Source organism: Xyrauchen texanus, chromosome 38 (assembly GCF_025860055.1).
Source record: "Xyrauchen texanus isolate HMW12.3.18 chromosome 38, RBS_HiC_50CHRs, whole genome shotgun sequence".
NCBI lineage: Eukaryota > Metazoa > Chordata > Actinopteri > Cypriniformes > Catostomidae > Xyrauchen > Xyrauchen texanus.
The window spans coordinates 8,142,246-8,161,316 of record NC_068313.1 but is presented as its reverse complement, the minus strand read 5'-3'; the positions used below and the strand labels follow the sequence as shown (position 1 = coordinate 8,161,316).

Genomic DNA, 19,071 nt, shown 5'->3' with positions numbered 1-19,071 from the left:
TGCATTAACCTCCTAACAGATCAGAGCAAACCTTGACCAGATTGCCTCTTGGCTTCAAATCAGTTGCACCGAGAGAAAAAAAAGGAAGAAAGCAAATGAAAGATAGCAAAGAGGTGAAAAGAAAAATAAATGGCTCACCGACAATATTAAAAAAAGCTTCAACTGAATGCTTTAATTAGCCAGCTACTGAATCTAGAGACGAAAACCACATTCTTAGCATGTGAGATTTGAGCTCATAAAGCAGATGAAGAAAAGAAAAGAGAAGTGAAGTGAAGAGAAGAGATGAGAAAAGAGAGATGAGACAAGATGTTACAATATGAGAAAAAACAAGAGAGACAAGATGAGATAAGATAAAGGAAGTAAAGTGAAGAGATATGAAAAGAGAAGAGACAAGAGGAAGCAAGACTAGAGTGAACTGTAGTGACTGTATTACCTCTGTGAAGCTTGATGTTCTCCACCGCTGGCAATGTGTTCCTCCTGGGAATGACAGAAACTGTGGCTACCTCGCCATTTTGAGTCCCCATGGACAGTGGGCTGCCCCACCGAGTCTCCAAGCCTTGGCTGGGTTTGGGTGGTCTAGGAGGGGGTGCATTCGTGGAGTCAGCACTGGATGGCATCAAGGCATTGTGGTTTTTATCGAATGTGCGAGGGATCTGGTACACAGGGCCAGGAGTGCTGGGTTGGTCATAGTTATCAAGGGGTCGCTGTTCGTTGGCATATGGGGCTGCTAAAGTGTTACTGGGAGTCTTATAGGTGTAGACATCTTCTGATTCAAGCTCTGAGGGCCCTTCTGAGCTGTAATCCCTGGGTAGGACATAGTAAGCATCACGAGAATCTGTCTGCAAGGGGGGCTGTTGATGCTTGCAGGGTTTGGGTAAGCTGTAGAAACCGTGAAGTTGGGCGCCCATGCCATTCAGACAGTGAGAGAAACCATGAGTGAGTCTTTGAACCGCAGAGTCACTGCCCACCCAAAGACTGCTGCGTGAGACTTGTGAGAAACTGGCACTCCTTTGGGAGGAAGATGGTCTACAGGTTAGCGTTTATAATGGTTTATGATCGTTTACTGTTATAGTGAAAACAAACTATTAAAGAAAACTCTTTTATCACTAGCTATGTTTCCATCAATGCTTTTTTATGCGCATTTTGGGATATCTCATAAAAACCGCTGGATAGAAACAACAAGATGCGAATAAATCTCTAAAATGCGCATACAAAATGTATTCGCTCACTTGAGGTGGATAACTTCATTATTTGATAAGAAACAATGCACACAAACTATGATGGAAACACATTTACAGAACAAAACTCCTATTGAATTTGTTAGGTATAAAAGTTGCGCACCAACAAGGTAATGTGACTAAAAAATAGATCTGCATGGTTTAGTCATAAAGATGGTTGAACATACATACTGTATATAGCACTGCCAGAAGTGTGTGACGTGCTGTTGCTCCCAAACATGAGACAAAGTTCTTTGGAGTATTTTGTCTGTGTGCTCTAAACTGCCAGTATTTTATAAAAATAAAAAAATAAAAACACTCCGGAAGTTACAATTTCATCCTTTTGAACATCCTTAGATGGAAACACGGCTTGATTTTGGGATAATATACCTTTTCGTATAAATTACATTTGCAACATGGATGGAAACATAGCTAATGACACTAATCAACCTCTCAAATGTTGCCATAGCAAACAAACTACAGTATATTTAAGGCAATGAACTGACCTGAGGTTGAATATTTTAATATCAACAATAATCTAACATCTATGTCAAAATATTGTTCAGAAGAAATTTACATAATTTAAGACTCCATTAAATCAAATTTGGGGTTTTATGACTTGTAGTCCATTCCTGTTAGCTATGTGGTCATCCAAAGGCTAAAAGTTATACAGAGATCCAACATTGACTACATCACCTCCCGCTCAAGGGTGTGGACATATTTTCATCCAATAAAGTGATCTCTAGAATGAGAATACCCCTTACTATTATAGATTACAGAGTCTGGATCTATTAATTTAAAATGCAATTCACACAAAACAATCACTTGAATTCACATCTGAACATTATGAACGTGTTATCAATTGAGTTCAAAGTCATTCTGAAACTATTTATGGGGTTTAAAGTAAAAAATGGTTAAGTGATGAAACCGTACAGAGACATAGACAGAGAAAACAAAATTACTCATTAAAAGCTGAAATTCAAAAATAACAAAACTATTTTGGCATAAGTAGTTTGGAATAATCGTTCTTATTATTTCTTAAAAAAAACCAAAAATAAGCAGAGAAAATATTATTTATATTTAAAAAAATTAAATGATTGTCCACAAAAGCAAAGTGTAACCAACAAGCAGGTAGCCATGCGGCAAACTCATTATTAAACTTTCAATAACATTCATAAACAATCTATAGAGGCATGGGGAATAGCCTACAAACACAATTCTTTTTCAGTTACATTTTCCTTTACTCTCTATGGAGAATTTGTGGTTAGATATCTATAAATGTTCCTAACAGAATACAAAAATAATAAGTATTAGCCTACACCGATATAATCCCTGCAATACCTTTATTATATAGGTTAATGTAGGCCTTTCACCACAATGGTGTTGTTGTAAGGATGATTTGGAGACAATAACACATCTATTCTATAACTGCATTCCTTCCAAAAACATTTTGATGTCAGGAATCTTTACTTATTTTTGAGTTTCCACAGAATTATTCAAATAAGTAATGGGATGGTCTTGTTTTAAGATTTTAATTCTGGCTTTGTTTGGGAAATTTCATATTCATAAAGCAAAAACCTGTCACTCTAAAAATTATCAATGTCATGATCAAATTTTGATTCAAGAAAGATATGTTTAAAATCACAGTAAGAGTAGTATGTGAGTAAGCCATTCCCAAACATAGACAGAGTTATGTGTGTGTCTGTGTCTAGTAGCCTATTTAGATTTGACCTCTGAGGGTACATTTTCTCTTTATCTGGCACCTTGTTTAAAATACAATTGGATGTAATGTAGTGTGCCCTGCTTATAGAGGTATAGTTTCAAATGCTCTGCTGTGTGAATCCATTGACCAGACAGACTGTTAGGATATGACAGAGAGTGTTTATGACACATGTTGCAGGGAGTCAAACATGGCTCTATATTGGGGACTGAATGCAAGGACATTCCCACAGTAAAACTGGCATGGCTGGTACCCAGGGGACAAAACTGGGTTTGTTTACTTTCTGCAGGTCTTGAACTTAAAGGCTAGGTCAAATTTTTGTGTTGACGAACAGCTGAAGGCATAAAAGTAATGATATTAAACTCATTTCCAGGGCATTATAGCCTGGAATGTGAAGAAAAGGAAGTGAGGGATTAAAGATGTCAAGGTGAAATGACTAATTAGCATATCCTGTAAGTGAATCTGTCTGCAAACACTACTACAGGCCCTACATAATCGCTTGCTCCTGAATATTTAGGAATGCCTCCTTGGTGTTTGTTAAGGTTGTACTCTTTCAATTTCAACCTATCAAGATTAACATCTCTGTAAATTGATCAGTTAGATGGGTAAAGTAACAAAGAAATGCCCAGAGCATATTTCATCCTTAATTCTAAAATAATAATAATAATAATAATAAAAAAAATCCACAAATAAAAACAATTAAGGCTACTTTTAGGACCAGAGACCATGGAATAGAACATCATCTTGACTTGATATTATTCATTTTTGTTGAATTTTATATGCTTACAATTGTACTTTACAAATGTACTCCTCAATTTAAATAGATTACCATTATTTTCTCATTACAGTAATGATAACAACAAAAATGTTATACATTATAGCAATTACTGAGAATTGGAGAGGGAATTAAAATAATATCACAATGCAAAAAAATCTCAGTGGTCCTAAAATAGGCTTCATTTTCTTCGTGCAAACATATCATTTCCAACATTTTTCTTTTTTTAGATTTTGAGGTGAAATATGACATTCCTGGATAGTTTTGTGAGATTTACCAAGATGCATTTAACACAGTGTATGCTGTCTGTTGTTCACACACCACAACACTGCCTTCCAATCCAGTGGCATCAGCAAGTATTTTCTGTCTTAATGGTTAATCAATATCAAGCACAATTTTCATCACATGATTCTTGATCTATGTGTTAATCTCTGGGGATCATTCATCAGTGCATGACAGGTTTTCAAATGCTAGATGATTTGTCTCTATAGATGCCAGATTCTTGATTAAAGAAAGCACTCGGTATAGATGAAAATGTGTGAGAATGAGCAGTGAGTCTGATAAGGGCATTTCTGAATTATGTGAAAGTACAGGAGGTGATGGACTGCAGTTCAGACCTCATAATAAACTGATTTATAGCTTTGACTGACTGTGATCTCCAGACTTAACAAATCCTTTAATGGTAAATCAGTCTAACGCTCTATTTGTTGCATTCTTGCTTTCTGGTAAATCAATAAATGTTAACAACTCACCAATGTTTTTTTTTTACATTTTAATTGCCTTGTACCATACCTATGAGCATCATTATGTCATTAATTTTATCCGGTATATCGTCAAATGATCATATGGGCTGCATTTTAATTTTCTACTTTATAAACAACTGAGCTCAATTACATATAAGCATTGAGGACAATGGGCTCTATTTTCTTAAGTGTGCAAATTGCAGCACTTCGCACAAAGACTAGCTACTGCCGCTGTGTCTTATCTAATTTTCAGGAGAGTGCTAATTCTAAGCTCAACTTTCTTGCCAGCACAAAGCACAAGTGGGCATGGGTGCGAGTGTTTGCACTAACTGTGGGTGTATTGTATGTTAATGATGTGGCGCAAAGTGGATTTTGCTATTTTCCTGAGAAATAGGTTAATGTGCTGTGACATTGTATGATTTTTTTGGATGACTTTCATAAAAAAGGAGCATGTCACTGTCATAGAAATATGCCTGACATTCAACAAGGACGCTGTTAATGGACAAAAGAACGTACGTTCATATTTCTATTCATTACATAAAGTCCATTTACTCTACCAGCTTCTTATGAACGTGCTGTCTTTGTTTCCATCTCTAGTGCTTGACAGGGAATGGACTATATAATAGGATGCAGACACTGCAATAACTGGAGAAGATCCTCCGTATTAAATTGCACTTGACCCAGCCCATTATTACACATGCAATTTCACCAAACCCACTTATGTCTAGACTTATACCAAAACTTCATGGCCATGACCATTGACTAGACTAGAACTCTTAAAATAGGGCCCAACATCTTCTTTTATGGAGTATATTTCCTACAAGCTATATTATGTTATATTATATTACCACAGGGGGCTCACATTAAGAGCCCCAGAAATAATGGTACTTACCGTGTGCTCTCCCTCTTGCGGCTCATGCACTGATGGAGGAGGAGGTAGTCCTGAGGAGCACTGTTAGACAAAGGACCGTGGGAGTGGCGTACAGGAATGTCGAACGTGAACAGCATTGGCTGACTGGAATGTGCGGGGACAGATGTTTTACGTTCACCAATCAGAGGAGCCAGAGAGCTGCCCAGATCATTAGCCAAGGAACGGGAAATGTGGGAAGTGGAAGATCTCTCATCTGTAAGAAGAAACAACAAAAAATATACTTTTAGGAATTTGACACACAGCCAGTGGAATTTGAACAATCAGTTTCGCTTTCATTTTAGAACACTAAAATGAGATCTGATTAATCTTATAACACTTGTGCAACTCATGTGAAACCCAATTAACAATGACATTGAGTGCACATAATTTAAGGTCCATATTCTGGTTGAGCCTTTACTTTGAAAAAGACATTTACATCCACAGCAATAGGAATATTCCTGAATACATGTAATCAGCATATTCTAAATAAACTAAATGCATGGTATGTTCCTGTTATTCTCTTCAAAAGATTTTGGAGATCCTCACTTTTAAGATATAATAACAAAATATTGTTGAAATATGAAAATGAGAGGTTCAACATATTTTATTTATCGGCCTTGAGCATTATGCTGCATTTTCAAATATATAAAGTCCAATAACAGGGGCTTCATCCATTTTCCTGCAGTGATCACAGAACTCCATTTTAAAAGCTGATGGAACCTTCTAATGTAGAAAAAGTTGAGATTTCTTAAAACAATCAATAAAGTTAACTTTTATGCCATTTAAGTCAGAGCAACTTACATTTTTAAACAGAGAGCACATACACAGTATTTTCTTATTTAATATATAATTAATTTATGATGTGTAAATATTGATAAGAAATATTTTTATCAGGATGTTGGACTGTATATTTTTATATATTGACTGACCTTAAATGAAATGCTCAATTTTATGGTTTTAATTCTATAAAGCCAGGCCAACCTCAGACACGGAATATCAGGAAATATCAGGGAATTGAAAACTGTGGTTTTGACTCATATACTGTATTTAAGAATGTCATCCATAAGTCAAACGCAACTGTCAAATTCATGGAAAGGTCTTGAAAATTCATGGGTCAAAATCTGTTGGAACCTTGTAAGTGTAATCACTATTAACTTCATATTGTTGCATCTGCTACTGAGCATACCCGCTGGAAAAGCATTGTAGCTGAAGACAATACCCACAATCGTGTGTGCCTGAATTGATTGAATTGTGTTTCGACAAAGTACCATTTTAGTTGGACAAACTCTTTTGTACTTTGTTGATCTTATCTGTAGAAATGTACATCTGCTTAATAAATATTATGGAGCATAATGGACCTAAATTATGTTATTGAACATAAAGGTGCAATATGTAACAATTTTTATGTAATATTCGCCAAAAATGCAACTTAAAAAATTTGCCCTTCCCGGACTTCCTAGGTTGTCTATTAAAGCCTGTAGACTGATTTTCATGAGAAGGGAGCGGGTCGCTTTTGCCGGGAAAATCCAAAGGATGTGACATTTATGCGTGCTCCAGAGAGCCTTGCCTCAGACAATAATAGCTTCTCTTCCACTATTTAACAACAACAACAAGCTGCAAGACTAGGTAATGTTATCTTAGATATGGAATTCATCAAACGTCCGGCTCCCAGCACAACACCGACTCCTACACAAACTCAGAGTAATCCAAAACAAACAAACAAAAAATAAAACATTTATTTACTGAATCCCATCTGGCTAAGCGGGAACGTGATCATGGTAGAAAACTAGAGTGAACATCGGCAGGGCATTTGATTCCTGGAGGGACCTTTGTTCGGTTTTGGGGATCAAAACCGACCCTGAATGGCATTCTTCTTATTGGACAGGTAAGCTTACATAACTGCAAAGCATGTGAATTATAGTGCCATAAGAATTGTTCGTTGTAATTTTAGATAACTTGATCTTGTCTGCTAATGCTGACGAATTGCAAGCTACCTTGCTTTGTAACTTTCAAATAATTTCAATGATCTTCTCTTTATACTAAAAGTCATACAGGAAAAATGTAAGCAAATACGCTGGTTTCTTGATAGTTGTGCAACATATGACATACAAAACATAAAATAGTGCAACATAAAAGTGCAACGCAACAGATGTCTGGTATAGTTTGGTAATGTGGAGCTTTATGTGTATCAGTATGCTCTGCTAGCTGATAAGTAGTTTTAGTTTAATCTCAAAGTTTGTAGTAAATCAATCATAACTGTGTAATTTTATGCATCATGCATCAGCACGTTTTTGTTTTGGTGGATGCTCGCTTGCTCGTGTCCCGCAACAGGTAGCTGGCTGCAGTTCACTTAACGGCCACAGGTGTCATTAATAACAAGGGTTTCTGAATCTTACATACGGCACCTTTAATAATCATTAATATTTTTTCTGAACTTACTATGTTGAGTTCATAGAATTTACAACCCAACTTGAATTGTTAAATTATTCAAACTAACCCAGAATATTTTTAAGAACAAAAAATGCACTCCAGATAACAGTCAGTTACTTTAATAAAATGGCATATCAAACAGAATTTTTTTTTAAAGTACTTTTAACCTTTGAGGCCACTTCCATTTATAATTTTTTTTTTTTATTTGACATTTGTCTTTCACAAGTCAAGTCTGTGCTTTTATAGAATTCTGAGATTACAACAAATTAAGAGATTTACGAAAACGTGAATAGTTTTTGTAATTTCAAATCTTGTAATTACTGTAATTCCATCATGATGTGAAGGCATCTTTAGACACCATGTCAGGTAATAAAAATAAAGTTCCCTTTTAAAAGTGCATCTTGAGACACCTGCTTTCTGTTACAGTATATGCAGTGTGCTGAATTCAGCTTTTTTAGAACAAGAACACATTTAATATGAACAGCCACTTTGTACATTGCTGTACAATGCTATTTGAACATAACTTATGTAAAAGTTTAAATAAGTACAATTTCTTTAGTTTTCAAACAATAATAATGCACAAAAAGTACCAGGTTTGGAATAAGCATTAAAAACTCTTCAGAACTAAAGAGTATTGGGGCCTTTTTGAACACAATGTGCCTGTGTTGTTTATGCTAATCAGAAAATAGACAGGCAATGAATAAGGGGACCCAACACAGGAAATGGTCATGATGGCTAACTGATATAAATAGGATGAGTAATGCGGACTTAATCATTTCAGAAAACAATGTCCTCCATATTTGGTTTGTTGGTTTCTGTTTAAAGAAAATTCCTATTTAGAAAAAAAAGAAACATAATAAGATGATTGTTTCATGATAATGCAAGTAGGACTTTTTCTGTTATTGAATTCAGTTAAGGAAAAATGAGACCGGTTTTTATATTTAGTGGTGCTAGCTACCTCTAGCCCTATGTATTAAACTTTGTTGCGATGTGTTACTTTGTCCATCTGCACATTTTTAAATTGTTTTTATACAGTAAACATGCGTTAGACAGACATTTTGAACCTATGAGTTGCATCTAGCTGTTTTTTCATCGTTTTGCACAGTGGCGCCACTATTTCTTTATGGTGCGTTCACGTTGAACATTAAGCTTCAAATTTTTGCATTTAAATCCTCCATAAATCAGTTCTATTCTTTTCCATTGTAAGTACCGCACTGTAACTTAAATTTTTGCTGCTTTAATGAAAAGGGACGAGTCAAACTGAATTTTTGTGGTAATCAACATTATGTCCCAAATGCTGTCAAGTGAGCTTAATTTTTATTAACTTGTAACGCAGAATATTCCTTTAAGAACAAAAAGGCACTCCAGATAACAGGCAGTGACTAACAAAATGGCATATCAAACAGAATTATTTGTAAAGTACTTTTAACTTTTAAGGCCACTTAAGTCTGTGCTTTTATAGAATTCTGAGATTACAACAAATTAAGAGTTTTACAAAGACGTGAATAGTTTTTGTAATTTCAAATCTTGTAATTACTGTAATTCCATCATGATGTGAAGGCATCATTAGAAAAGTGACAAACAAAAAAGAAAGTTCCCTTTTAAAAGTGCATCTTAAGACACCTGCTTTCTGTTACAATATATGCGTTGTAATGAGTTCAGCTTTTAGAACAAGAACACATTTGATATAAACTGCCACTAACTTACTGTGCGTTCATGAAAGATACCTGAAATCATGTTGACTTCCACTCACATGCATGCAAATGCAGAAGAACAAGAATGCAAGCATATACACAGAAATATCTTTCACTGCATACAAAAATTGAAGTTAAGTTTTTGATCTAGGGTTCTAAGACCAAGCGATTTTCTCTTTGATTAAGGGAACTTAGTGTTACAGATTGACCACCTAACAATGCCATACCATGATGCAAACACCCAGAACACTCCAGCAAATGCACAGCAATGCTACAAAAAAAAATCAAACAAACAAAAAACACTCAGAACACCTTAGCAACCATATATGGTAACCAGCCACAACACCTTAGTATTGTGATGGCAAGATTTGGACCGGAAAGCACCACTAATGTTTTCCTAAAGAAAATGAGTAGATTTATTAGCATTTATTTGAACATAACTTACATAAAAGTGTAATTAAGTATAATTTATTTAGTTATTAAACAATAATAATGCACAAAAAGTACCAGGTTTGGAATAAGCATTAAAAGCTCTTCAGAACTAAAGCTAAATTTGCTAATGCTAATACTAATGACAATGCTATTATGCAGACAAAGTGCGAAAACACATATTGTCATCGGACATGAACAGAAATAATTTGGAATTCAGACATTTCTCAAAGCAAAACCTAATGTATACAACGTTGTAATGATTTATAATATCATGATCTGCCTCATTGGCAGTCACCATCTAATACAATTAGTTTACTGGGCCTCAGGAGTCCAAAATTAGAAGGCCCAGTGTAGAGAGAGGGACAAGACAGCCTTTACAAGATCTCATTTCCTCCCCATATTGCTTCACAGTGAAAGGCATCCAAGGACAAAGGATAATACGATATAAATTGAAAACAAAATTAGGTACGCCGAATGATAAAATCTGATCAAAATGAAGGAGGAATGTAGAGAAAATGTGGAAAGGGGAAACCAATTCAGTAACACAGATACCAGAGATGTTTTTAATGTTAAACTCTTCTGGTACTATTTGAAGTCAAAATGGTTTCAGTGCTCCAAATAACCACACACAAAAACAAAAAAATGCTTATCTCTCAGCATGTGAAATTAATGGCCTTTAGGAGGGAGTGACCAGGCTCTTTTTTTCTCCTATAGCTATTTTTATGCCTGACTGGTTATAAGTGAAAAGCTATTTCCTTTACAGCTTCAGATAAAGGCTATAATTTAAGGAATAGTTCACCCAAAAATGAACTAACCCTTTAAGGAAAAGTGCCTTCAGGCCTAAAGGGCAGAGTCTAGAAAATTAACTTCAGATATGACTTCACCACAACCTATGGCTAGACAAGACAGGCTGCTATTGTCTCTTGGGTCCCATGCTCTCACCATGAACACTCAGACAACAATACGTCAAATCCCAAATGGCATGCCAGGAACCATTTGCATTCCTTAAATTGGGAGAATCCATTTTCCTTAATGAGATTGACGTCAGCACGTAATAGCATCTCTGGTCATTTTAGGGTTACTCTCCAGCATAATGGAATCACTTATCAGTGAGCAACAATAGTGGTGGTGTTAGAGGCCATATGTGATTATCTGTTCAGTCTTCTAGTAAGTTAGTGGCCATAATGGTAATTTTACTGATAAGTGTATATTTTATTCCAATTAGCAATAAACAGAAAAAAAATGTGTACTTTATATGTGCTTTTCAAATTATTAATTATTATTATTAATTATAATTGTGCTTGCTAAGGTAAGCATCACGACTACAATAGCTTTAGCATGTTATCATGTGCCATTAATTGTTAGGTAGATTCAGATGTGTTTGATATTGTTTAGGACTCAACCACCCAGAACATCATAACAACTGCATGGGAGCATGGGTCTTTATGTATCATTTAGAGTTAAGGTACTTGAGTTCGGACTGCATTTTTACTCTGACTTGACTCGGACTCGAGCCTTTGGGAAGGAGGATTTTTTTCCAAGTCTAGCCGAGTTCATGGCATTTGATTTGTGATGCATTGAACAAAATAAATACATAAAATTAACAAAAGAAAAATAAATGGACAATCTGTTTGTAAGCAGTTCTACCACACGTGTTGAGCAAACACACCTGTAGAGTGGCACACTCAGTCAACCATGCTTGAATTGTACTACTGAGACTGTTATATAACATTGTTTACCAAGGTGGCTGGCACGACGAGCACATAAAGATAGGTATGTATTACTGGAAACTACAAAGCAGTTTCGCACGGTATGGGACCCGACAACTGGTAAAATCACACACGGCAGCCAATGTGCAGCCAAGATGGTGCTCGCATCGCGGTTTCATCGTGGTTAAGAACTTCATTAAGTCAAATCACCCACATCATGTCTCTCACAGTTTACTAAAACAACATATAAAAAGTAAAAATTCAGAAAAATATTATTCATACTGGGCTATTAAGTCTTTTTAGGAGTAATGTTTCCACACATGTAGGCTTCTGTAGTCACTTGTGGTCCATGCAGTGTTGTCAACTTAATCTGTTTCTTGATGAATTAACTGTAACCTTTTAAACAGTCGGGAAAAATAAAATATGTTATTGCTGAAGCAGACAGCAACTCTGAAAAACATATTTATTTTTTATTGTTTTTCAATTTTAAAAGCATTGACGAGCTGCTTAAATTATGTTCTTTTACAGTTTTTTTGTTTTGATTATAATTTAATTATAGATTGGGTGACCAGACACCCCAGTTTATTACACAGGACAGTCCCGGGTTTTGGTAGGGTCCACTGATTGTTTTCTTCTTAAATTAAATCTCCTCATTGTCCTTCTCGCTATTGTCTCTGGTATCGTTTGCAGAAATGAAAATCAATTTTATTGCATTGCATGTTGATTTGATGACACATTCATTCTAGTCTTAAGCAAATCAGCTGAAATGTATCTGGTTACCATGGCAATGACATCATGCACTTAGTGCTCACGCTCTATGTCGTCCTATCAGTCAGCGCAAATGACCAAAATAATGCAAAAATGAATTTTCAACAACGAGCTGAAAGAAGCCGATCCATGTATTTGCGCAATAAGTGAAAATGTAAGCGGGGTGTTTTCTGAATGTTTTTCCTGCAAGCACAAAGGTAAATCACAAGTGTCACATTCAGACAGCTAAACTGCACTTTTTACATTGTAAAAATGCTGGAAATGACGATGAAGACGATGATGTAGGAACCCATTTCCAAATGTGAAATCCAAAAACCCTAACTCTAAACGTGAACAAATCAAAACATAAACTTGACTTAACATAACTTTACATGACTTGATAGACTATGAAACAAAACATGAACTTGACTAAACTTCCAAACAACGTTACAACACACAATACCTGACAAAGGACCAAGGTAAACATGAGGGTATAATTACATGGACTTGGGAGATCACATGAACAAGATAACCAATCACAAGTCTGAACTAATTAACAAGATAACAAGACAATGACCACGAACCATTAAAATAATAGAACTAATAACAAGTCTATAACCAAGGAAACAGGATAATCACATGACTTGACAGGGAAACAGGAAATAACATGACATGGAAACACTTTTCAAAATAAAAGACATTAACACAAAACGTGAACAAAAACACATCTAGGCGTGACATGCATAGTAAAAGCAATGTTTTGCTACAATTATATTGACAATTGTGTTTTCTTAGTTGTGAAGGTTAAAATAAGCTTAAAATATAGATTCATTCAGTCTTGACTAGGACTCGCCTGTTATGGACTCGGTCTTGAGTCGGACTCTGCCCCTTTTGTACTCGGACACGACTCTGACTTGATTATTTAGAGGCTCGGACTTGACGCAGACTCAACTAAGGTGGACTCAAACCCAACACTAGTATCACTTTTTATTAGGATAAACATCTGAAAAGCAGGACACTTAATCATGCCTTCTTTTGCTCTCCATTTATTCTCATTAATGTCTAAGAGAAACTAGTGAGAAGTTAAAGAGATGCCATTTGTAATTTCTAGTTCATGTGGCTGCAAAAAGAAGGTAGAGCAGGGGTCTTCAACCTTTTTAAGGCCAAGGACCCCTTGGTGGATAAAGGGCTGGTCTAGGGACCTACAGTTACAAATTGTAAAAATACAAAATGGGTGTTACATTTTAAGCTTGGCCAATAATAACATGAATATAGTGCCATATTCATGTTTTTACGCATTTTGTTATGATGCTTAAATAACCATTATTGATGTCCCTCCTTTAAAACAACAACAACAACAAACAAGAAGCAACAATTTTGGTTACAGTGAGCCACATACAGTGAAAGTTGAATTTTTTAGAAAACGAGGAACAATTTGAAATTAATGCCACAAATGCTGTTGATTTAGCTTAACTTGTATTGAACCCGGAATATTCCTTTAATGTTGTATTTTGTAACAGACATTTCAATTTATTTAGGGGCCACAAACTCCCTGTTGAAGACCCTTAAACTAGAACAAGAGAAAAAATAGGTAGACTAGCTGGCAGAGTGACGCCTGCAAGATGAGGGTTGTGTTCCAAGACTAGCCTCTTGATCACATTGCCATCAACCCCCCTCTACTGCAGCCTGCATCATGTGAGCAGTGCCTCTGACCACACAGCAACATCAATTAGCCTCAGCAGCTCTGACTGATCAATTGGCGGAACAGCCATGCTTTGTCAGGCCCAATAAATCATTTGGTTTATGGTGATTTCATTCCTGCAGGAGTTGCTGCCTGGGGCGGGGCAGGTCTGCTTTGCTGCTTTAGCCTGTGTTGCATTTCTTGCAGATGTGGCTAGCACAACGTATTAAAGCTAAGAGATAAACAGAAATCAAGTTAGAGTGAACACTGACTCTCAAGTTCATTGCAGGGGGATAGTGTTTCATAGCACTTCATTCTCCTTGTGGGGGAAAAATCCATAGAATGAGCAAACACTATTATCATACAGCTGTCAGACCAGAATGCATAAAAATAACATTCAGTTTGCTATATTGGAGCTACCTTGAATTGGACCAAATCGAAGTCAGCATGAAATTGACCAATGTATTGATCAAATCAACAAAGATTCAATGTCATAGATTCAACACTTAAACGTCAATGTATATTTTTTAAGATGCAACCTTTATTGTGACATCAGGCAATGCAGCAACCTTTTTATATTTATCTCACATGGGGTGGCTGTGGCTCAGGATGTAGAGCCGGTCAGCCACTAATCGCAAGGATGATGGTTCGATTCCACATGCGAAGTGTCCAAGACACCGAACCCCAAGTTGCTCCCAATGGCAGGCTAGCGCCTTGCATGGCAGCTCTGCCGCCATTGGTGTATGAATGTGTGTGTGAATGGTTGAATGAGTCACAGTGTGACTGCTGAATCCGTGTGTACGTGTCAACAGGGCTGCAAGCTACAGTGACAGGATAGCACATAATGGCTTACATGCACAATTAAATCCGGCTATCTTTGATATTGTGGCACATTCGACACATTTTAATTCTACATGATAATTTTCTATTTTAAAGTGCTATGGAGCAATCCAACCATGTCAAACATCTTAAAAACCACAATGTTCTGAACAGCGATGAAGAGGAAAATAGAACCGATATCAATTACAAGATTAACATCTTCACATCTATACTCTTACTAAAATGTATCACAGTAAACTGTAACAGAATTTTTCATTACAACTGTGGAAGAAAAAACAAGGATAGCACATACTCTCCTGTCATGGGTATGTAAGTGTTTTGGACGGCCTGATCTCACATAAACATTGGTAAGACTGCCCCAGGGGAGCTGGGACAGTCTTAAACAAAAGATAAACACACACACATGACGGACATGTCCGTAAACGATCTCTCTCTCGTCGCACCACCGTCCGCAATCGGCCTTTATTAGCCTGATTAGGGACCGGGTGTGTATAATCACGACCCGGCCCCACCCTCTGCCCTGTCACAACTTGGTTTTCTGTTGTAAAGATGACAAATTGTACAGTGTTTACGTCATTCCACAAGGCAACAAGCTGTCATCAAACGATTGATGATCACTTGTATGTGTGACTTTATTTTTTAAATGATAACTTTTTCTATATGAACTAAACTACCTTATTTTGCTGCAGATGTCCCAATGTGTATATTGGATTTGCACTTTTTATAGAGCTCATTCAAATATTTAAATGATATTTTGGTTGCATTTGTGAGATAATAAACTGATTGTGTTAAATAGGCGCATAATATTGTAATATCGATCGCAGCCCTTAATCGATTTGAATCAAAATCGCATCGTGGCAGACTTTGAGGTATCAGCAAACATCAGATCGCTGGCTAAGAGAATCGATATAAGATCGTATCAGGATGAAACTTGCCATTTACACCCCTACTATTTACTTTCTCAAAGCACAATCCTAAAGTTCTTGAACACAATTCATTGGTACACATTCCAAAGGGTAAATGTATTTTATAGAATGAAATAACTTGCTCTGTTTCTAAAACTACTACTAACCCTCCTACTCTTACAATCATTCCCCAATGGATCCCAAATTCAATTCCAGATGTATCCCCAATATAATTCATGATGGATCCCCAATCCATTTCCTGCTGGATCCCCAACACAAGCCCTACATTTTTCTTTTTGAATATCTTGTTTCGCTAAGAAACACACTACAGTACATTTCACAATTAATATGTTTTGGAATTGGAAGCAGTCAACGGAACAGTAATGTAACAGTAACTAAACTCTACAGTCTTCCCTATAGAACAATTTTGTGTGGGATTTTTTTTGCCTGTTGACACCTGGCATAGCATCTTCAAATAGGTAATCCATAAGCTCTTCTTCAGCATAATAGCATGTTAACATGCGAGTTAACAAGCCCACAATTTTAACTGAACAATGAATATGACCGTTGCAAGTGATCTTTCAAACACAATTATAAGCCTAATGGGAACAAAGTCATCTGAGGACATGCATTTTGTTTTCAATCGTCCTTATTTGTACCAGCTCCCTTTCATCTCATGTTTCTCCTTTTGTTTGGTAAGAAATGACAAAGGCTTTGTGCTGAGATGGTGACTTTAGACAGATTTTTATTTTGATTCTCTTTGATGTTTTTGTTTGCCAGCAATTCAGCCAAGGGGTAATTAATCAACACGAACAAAATGGAAAAGAGAACACGAAAACTAGGAAAGGATAAAAACATAGGGCAAGAATGTGCTGCTAGAACATGATGTCTATCGTGACACTTGACAACTAAAAAAGGCAACTGTTTATGTAAGCGTATCAACAGACAGGGAAGTTATACAGTATGCCACACACAGTGTGTTTTGACTGAGTGTAAGCTCATAAATGAAAAGGTAAACAGTGTAAAATGAGAGAGCTGATTCTGACACGATTTGCCATTGCAGAAAATTGTGTAATGAATAAAGAGCATTCCTAGTGTGTACTTGATAACTGTGGGTTGCTTAGTCTCATCTTCTGATATGACCTATCGAGGGAAGACTGAAGGCACCAGGACACTAACAGTAAAGTGCTTTTTCGTTTTTTTTGCTCAAAATCAAAAATAAATTAGAAAAAGCTGGGCAACGGCAAACTGTTTGCTTGCAATGAGACTTCGGCCATGAAGGGAGGCATTTAGGGGAACATTTAAATATGAAGAAGCACCTAATATGACATTAAATTATGTTAACAATGACTTCATGAATGAGCAAACAGACAACAACAATATATATATATATATATATATATATATATATATATATATATATATATATATATATATACTGTATATAAGCAATAGATAATGTGTAATTTGTAATGTTAACCTTGTGCATTCATGATGCCATTGCGCTAACATGCTATATGCAGCCATAACATGCACCAATTATACTCTTACTGTAATTTATGATAACAATGTTACCACTGCAAATATGGGTGTATTAAGAGCATTAATGGTCAGAATACAGATTTAAAATTAGGTTCCATTTGTTAATATTAGTTAATAGATTTGGTATCATTAACAAACAATTAATAATGTATTTTACAGCATTTATTAATCTTTACAACCATCTACGGACACATTGGTGAAAGAATCACCATTGGCTTTTAAATTTTTGAAGTTTTTACTCGACAGACTTTTGACAACATGTCAAATCCCCAATATATATATATATATCAGACCATGGTGGTGCTAATGGAACGTCTCTCGTCCAATCAGATTCAAGGACCGGAACTAACTGTTGTGTGTGTGTGTGTATATATATATATATACTGCTCTGGAAAAAATTAAGAGACCACTGAAAAATGATCAGTTTCTCTGGATATACTATTTATAGATATGTGTTTGAATACAATTTTACATTTTTGTATATTCTATAAAGTACTGACAACATTTCTCCAAAATTCCAAATAAAAATATGTAATTTAGAGCAACTGGTCAAAATAACATTTTTTTTGGTGGTTTTCAAACCTCGAATAATGCAAAGAAAACAAGTTCATATTCATTTTTAAACAATACAATACTAATGTTTGAGTTCATAAATTAATATTTTGTGGAATAACCCTTTTTTTAAATCACAGATTTCATGTGTCTTGGCATGCTCTCTACCAGTCTTTCACATTGTTGTTGGGTGACTTTATGCCACTCCAGGCAAAATTATGCCATTCAAGCAGCTAGGCTTTGTTTGATGGCATGTAACCATCCATCTTCCTCTTGATCACATTCCAGAGGTTTTCAATGGGGGTTCAGGTCTGGAGATTGGGCTGGCCATGACAGGGTCTTGATTTGTTGGTCAGCCCAATCTCCAGACCTGAACCCCGTTGAAAACCTCTGGAATGTGATCAAGAGGAAGATGGATGGTATATATATATATATATATATATATATATATATATTTGACACTTTATTTTTGTTTTGTTTGTGCAGCTGTTAGCACTGTCAGCCTCACAGCAAGAAGGTCGTGGGTTCAAACCCTGGTTGCCCGGCCTTTCTGTGTGGAGTTTGCATGTTCTCCCGTGTCTGCGTGGGTTCTCTCCGGGTACTCCGGCTTCCTCCCACCATCCAAAAGACATGCAGGCTAGGTTAATTGGTGTCTCCAAAAAAATTGCCCTAGGTGTGGATGTGAGTGTGAGTGTGAGTGTGAGTGTATGTCTGTCTATGTGTGGCCCTGCGATGGACTGGCGACCTGTCCAGGGTGTCCCCCGCCTTTCGCCCAATGTTAGCTGGGATAGGCTCCAGCCCCCCGCGACCCTGTACACAGGATAAGCGGTTGACGATGGATGGATGGATGGATGGATGGATGGATGATATTGCCACTTTCATTGTATTTGGTTAACTATAGTTTTGTTAAGTTTTGTTGTTTATGCCACTTTTGTTATATTTGGTTAACTATATTTTGTTTTGCTATCTTTGCTGCTTTCATTATACAATCAAGTGAAAATGAATGGGGAGAGAGAGAGGTCAGGAGGCAACACTACAGGCCAGAATCAAACCTGTGTATCCCATGGTCTCCCACACAAGCACCCACAGCTCAATGCTTCCAAAGCACACTTAACATCTAGGGCACAGCTAACAAATGTTAACAACAGCATTCACCTTTTGATGAACATACAGT

The 19,071-nt window shown here is 36.4% G+C and overlaps 1 protein-coding gene across 1 annotated transcript in view; it reads right to left on the bottom strand.

Moving 5' to 3' along the window:
* Positions 1–19,071, bottom strand: part of LOC127632207 (GRB2-associated-binding protein 2-like) — a 118,871-nt gene that overhangs the window by 14,630 nt on the left and 85,170 nt on the right. The window contains exons 3-4 of the mRNA XM_052110814.1: positions 5,348–5,579; positions 434–1,008 (exon numbers count right to left, since the gene is read on the bottom strand). Coding sequence (XP_051966774.1) covers positions 434–1,008; positions 5,348–5,579 — 807 coding nt within the window. The remainder of the gene's footprint in view (positions 1–433; positions 1,009–5,347; positions 5,580–19,071) is intronic.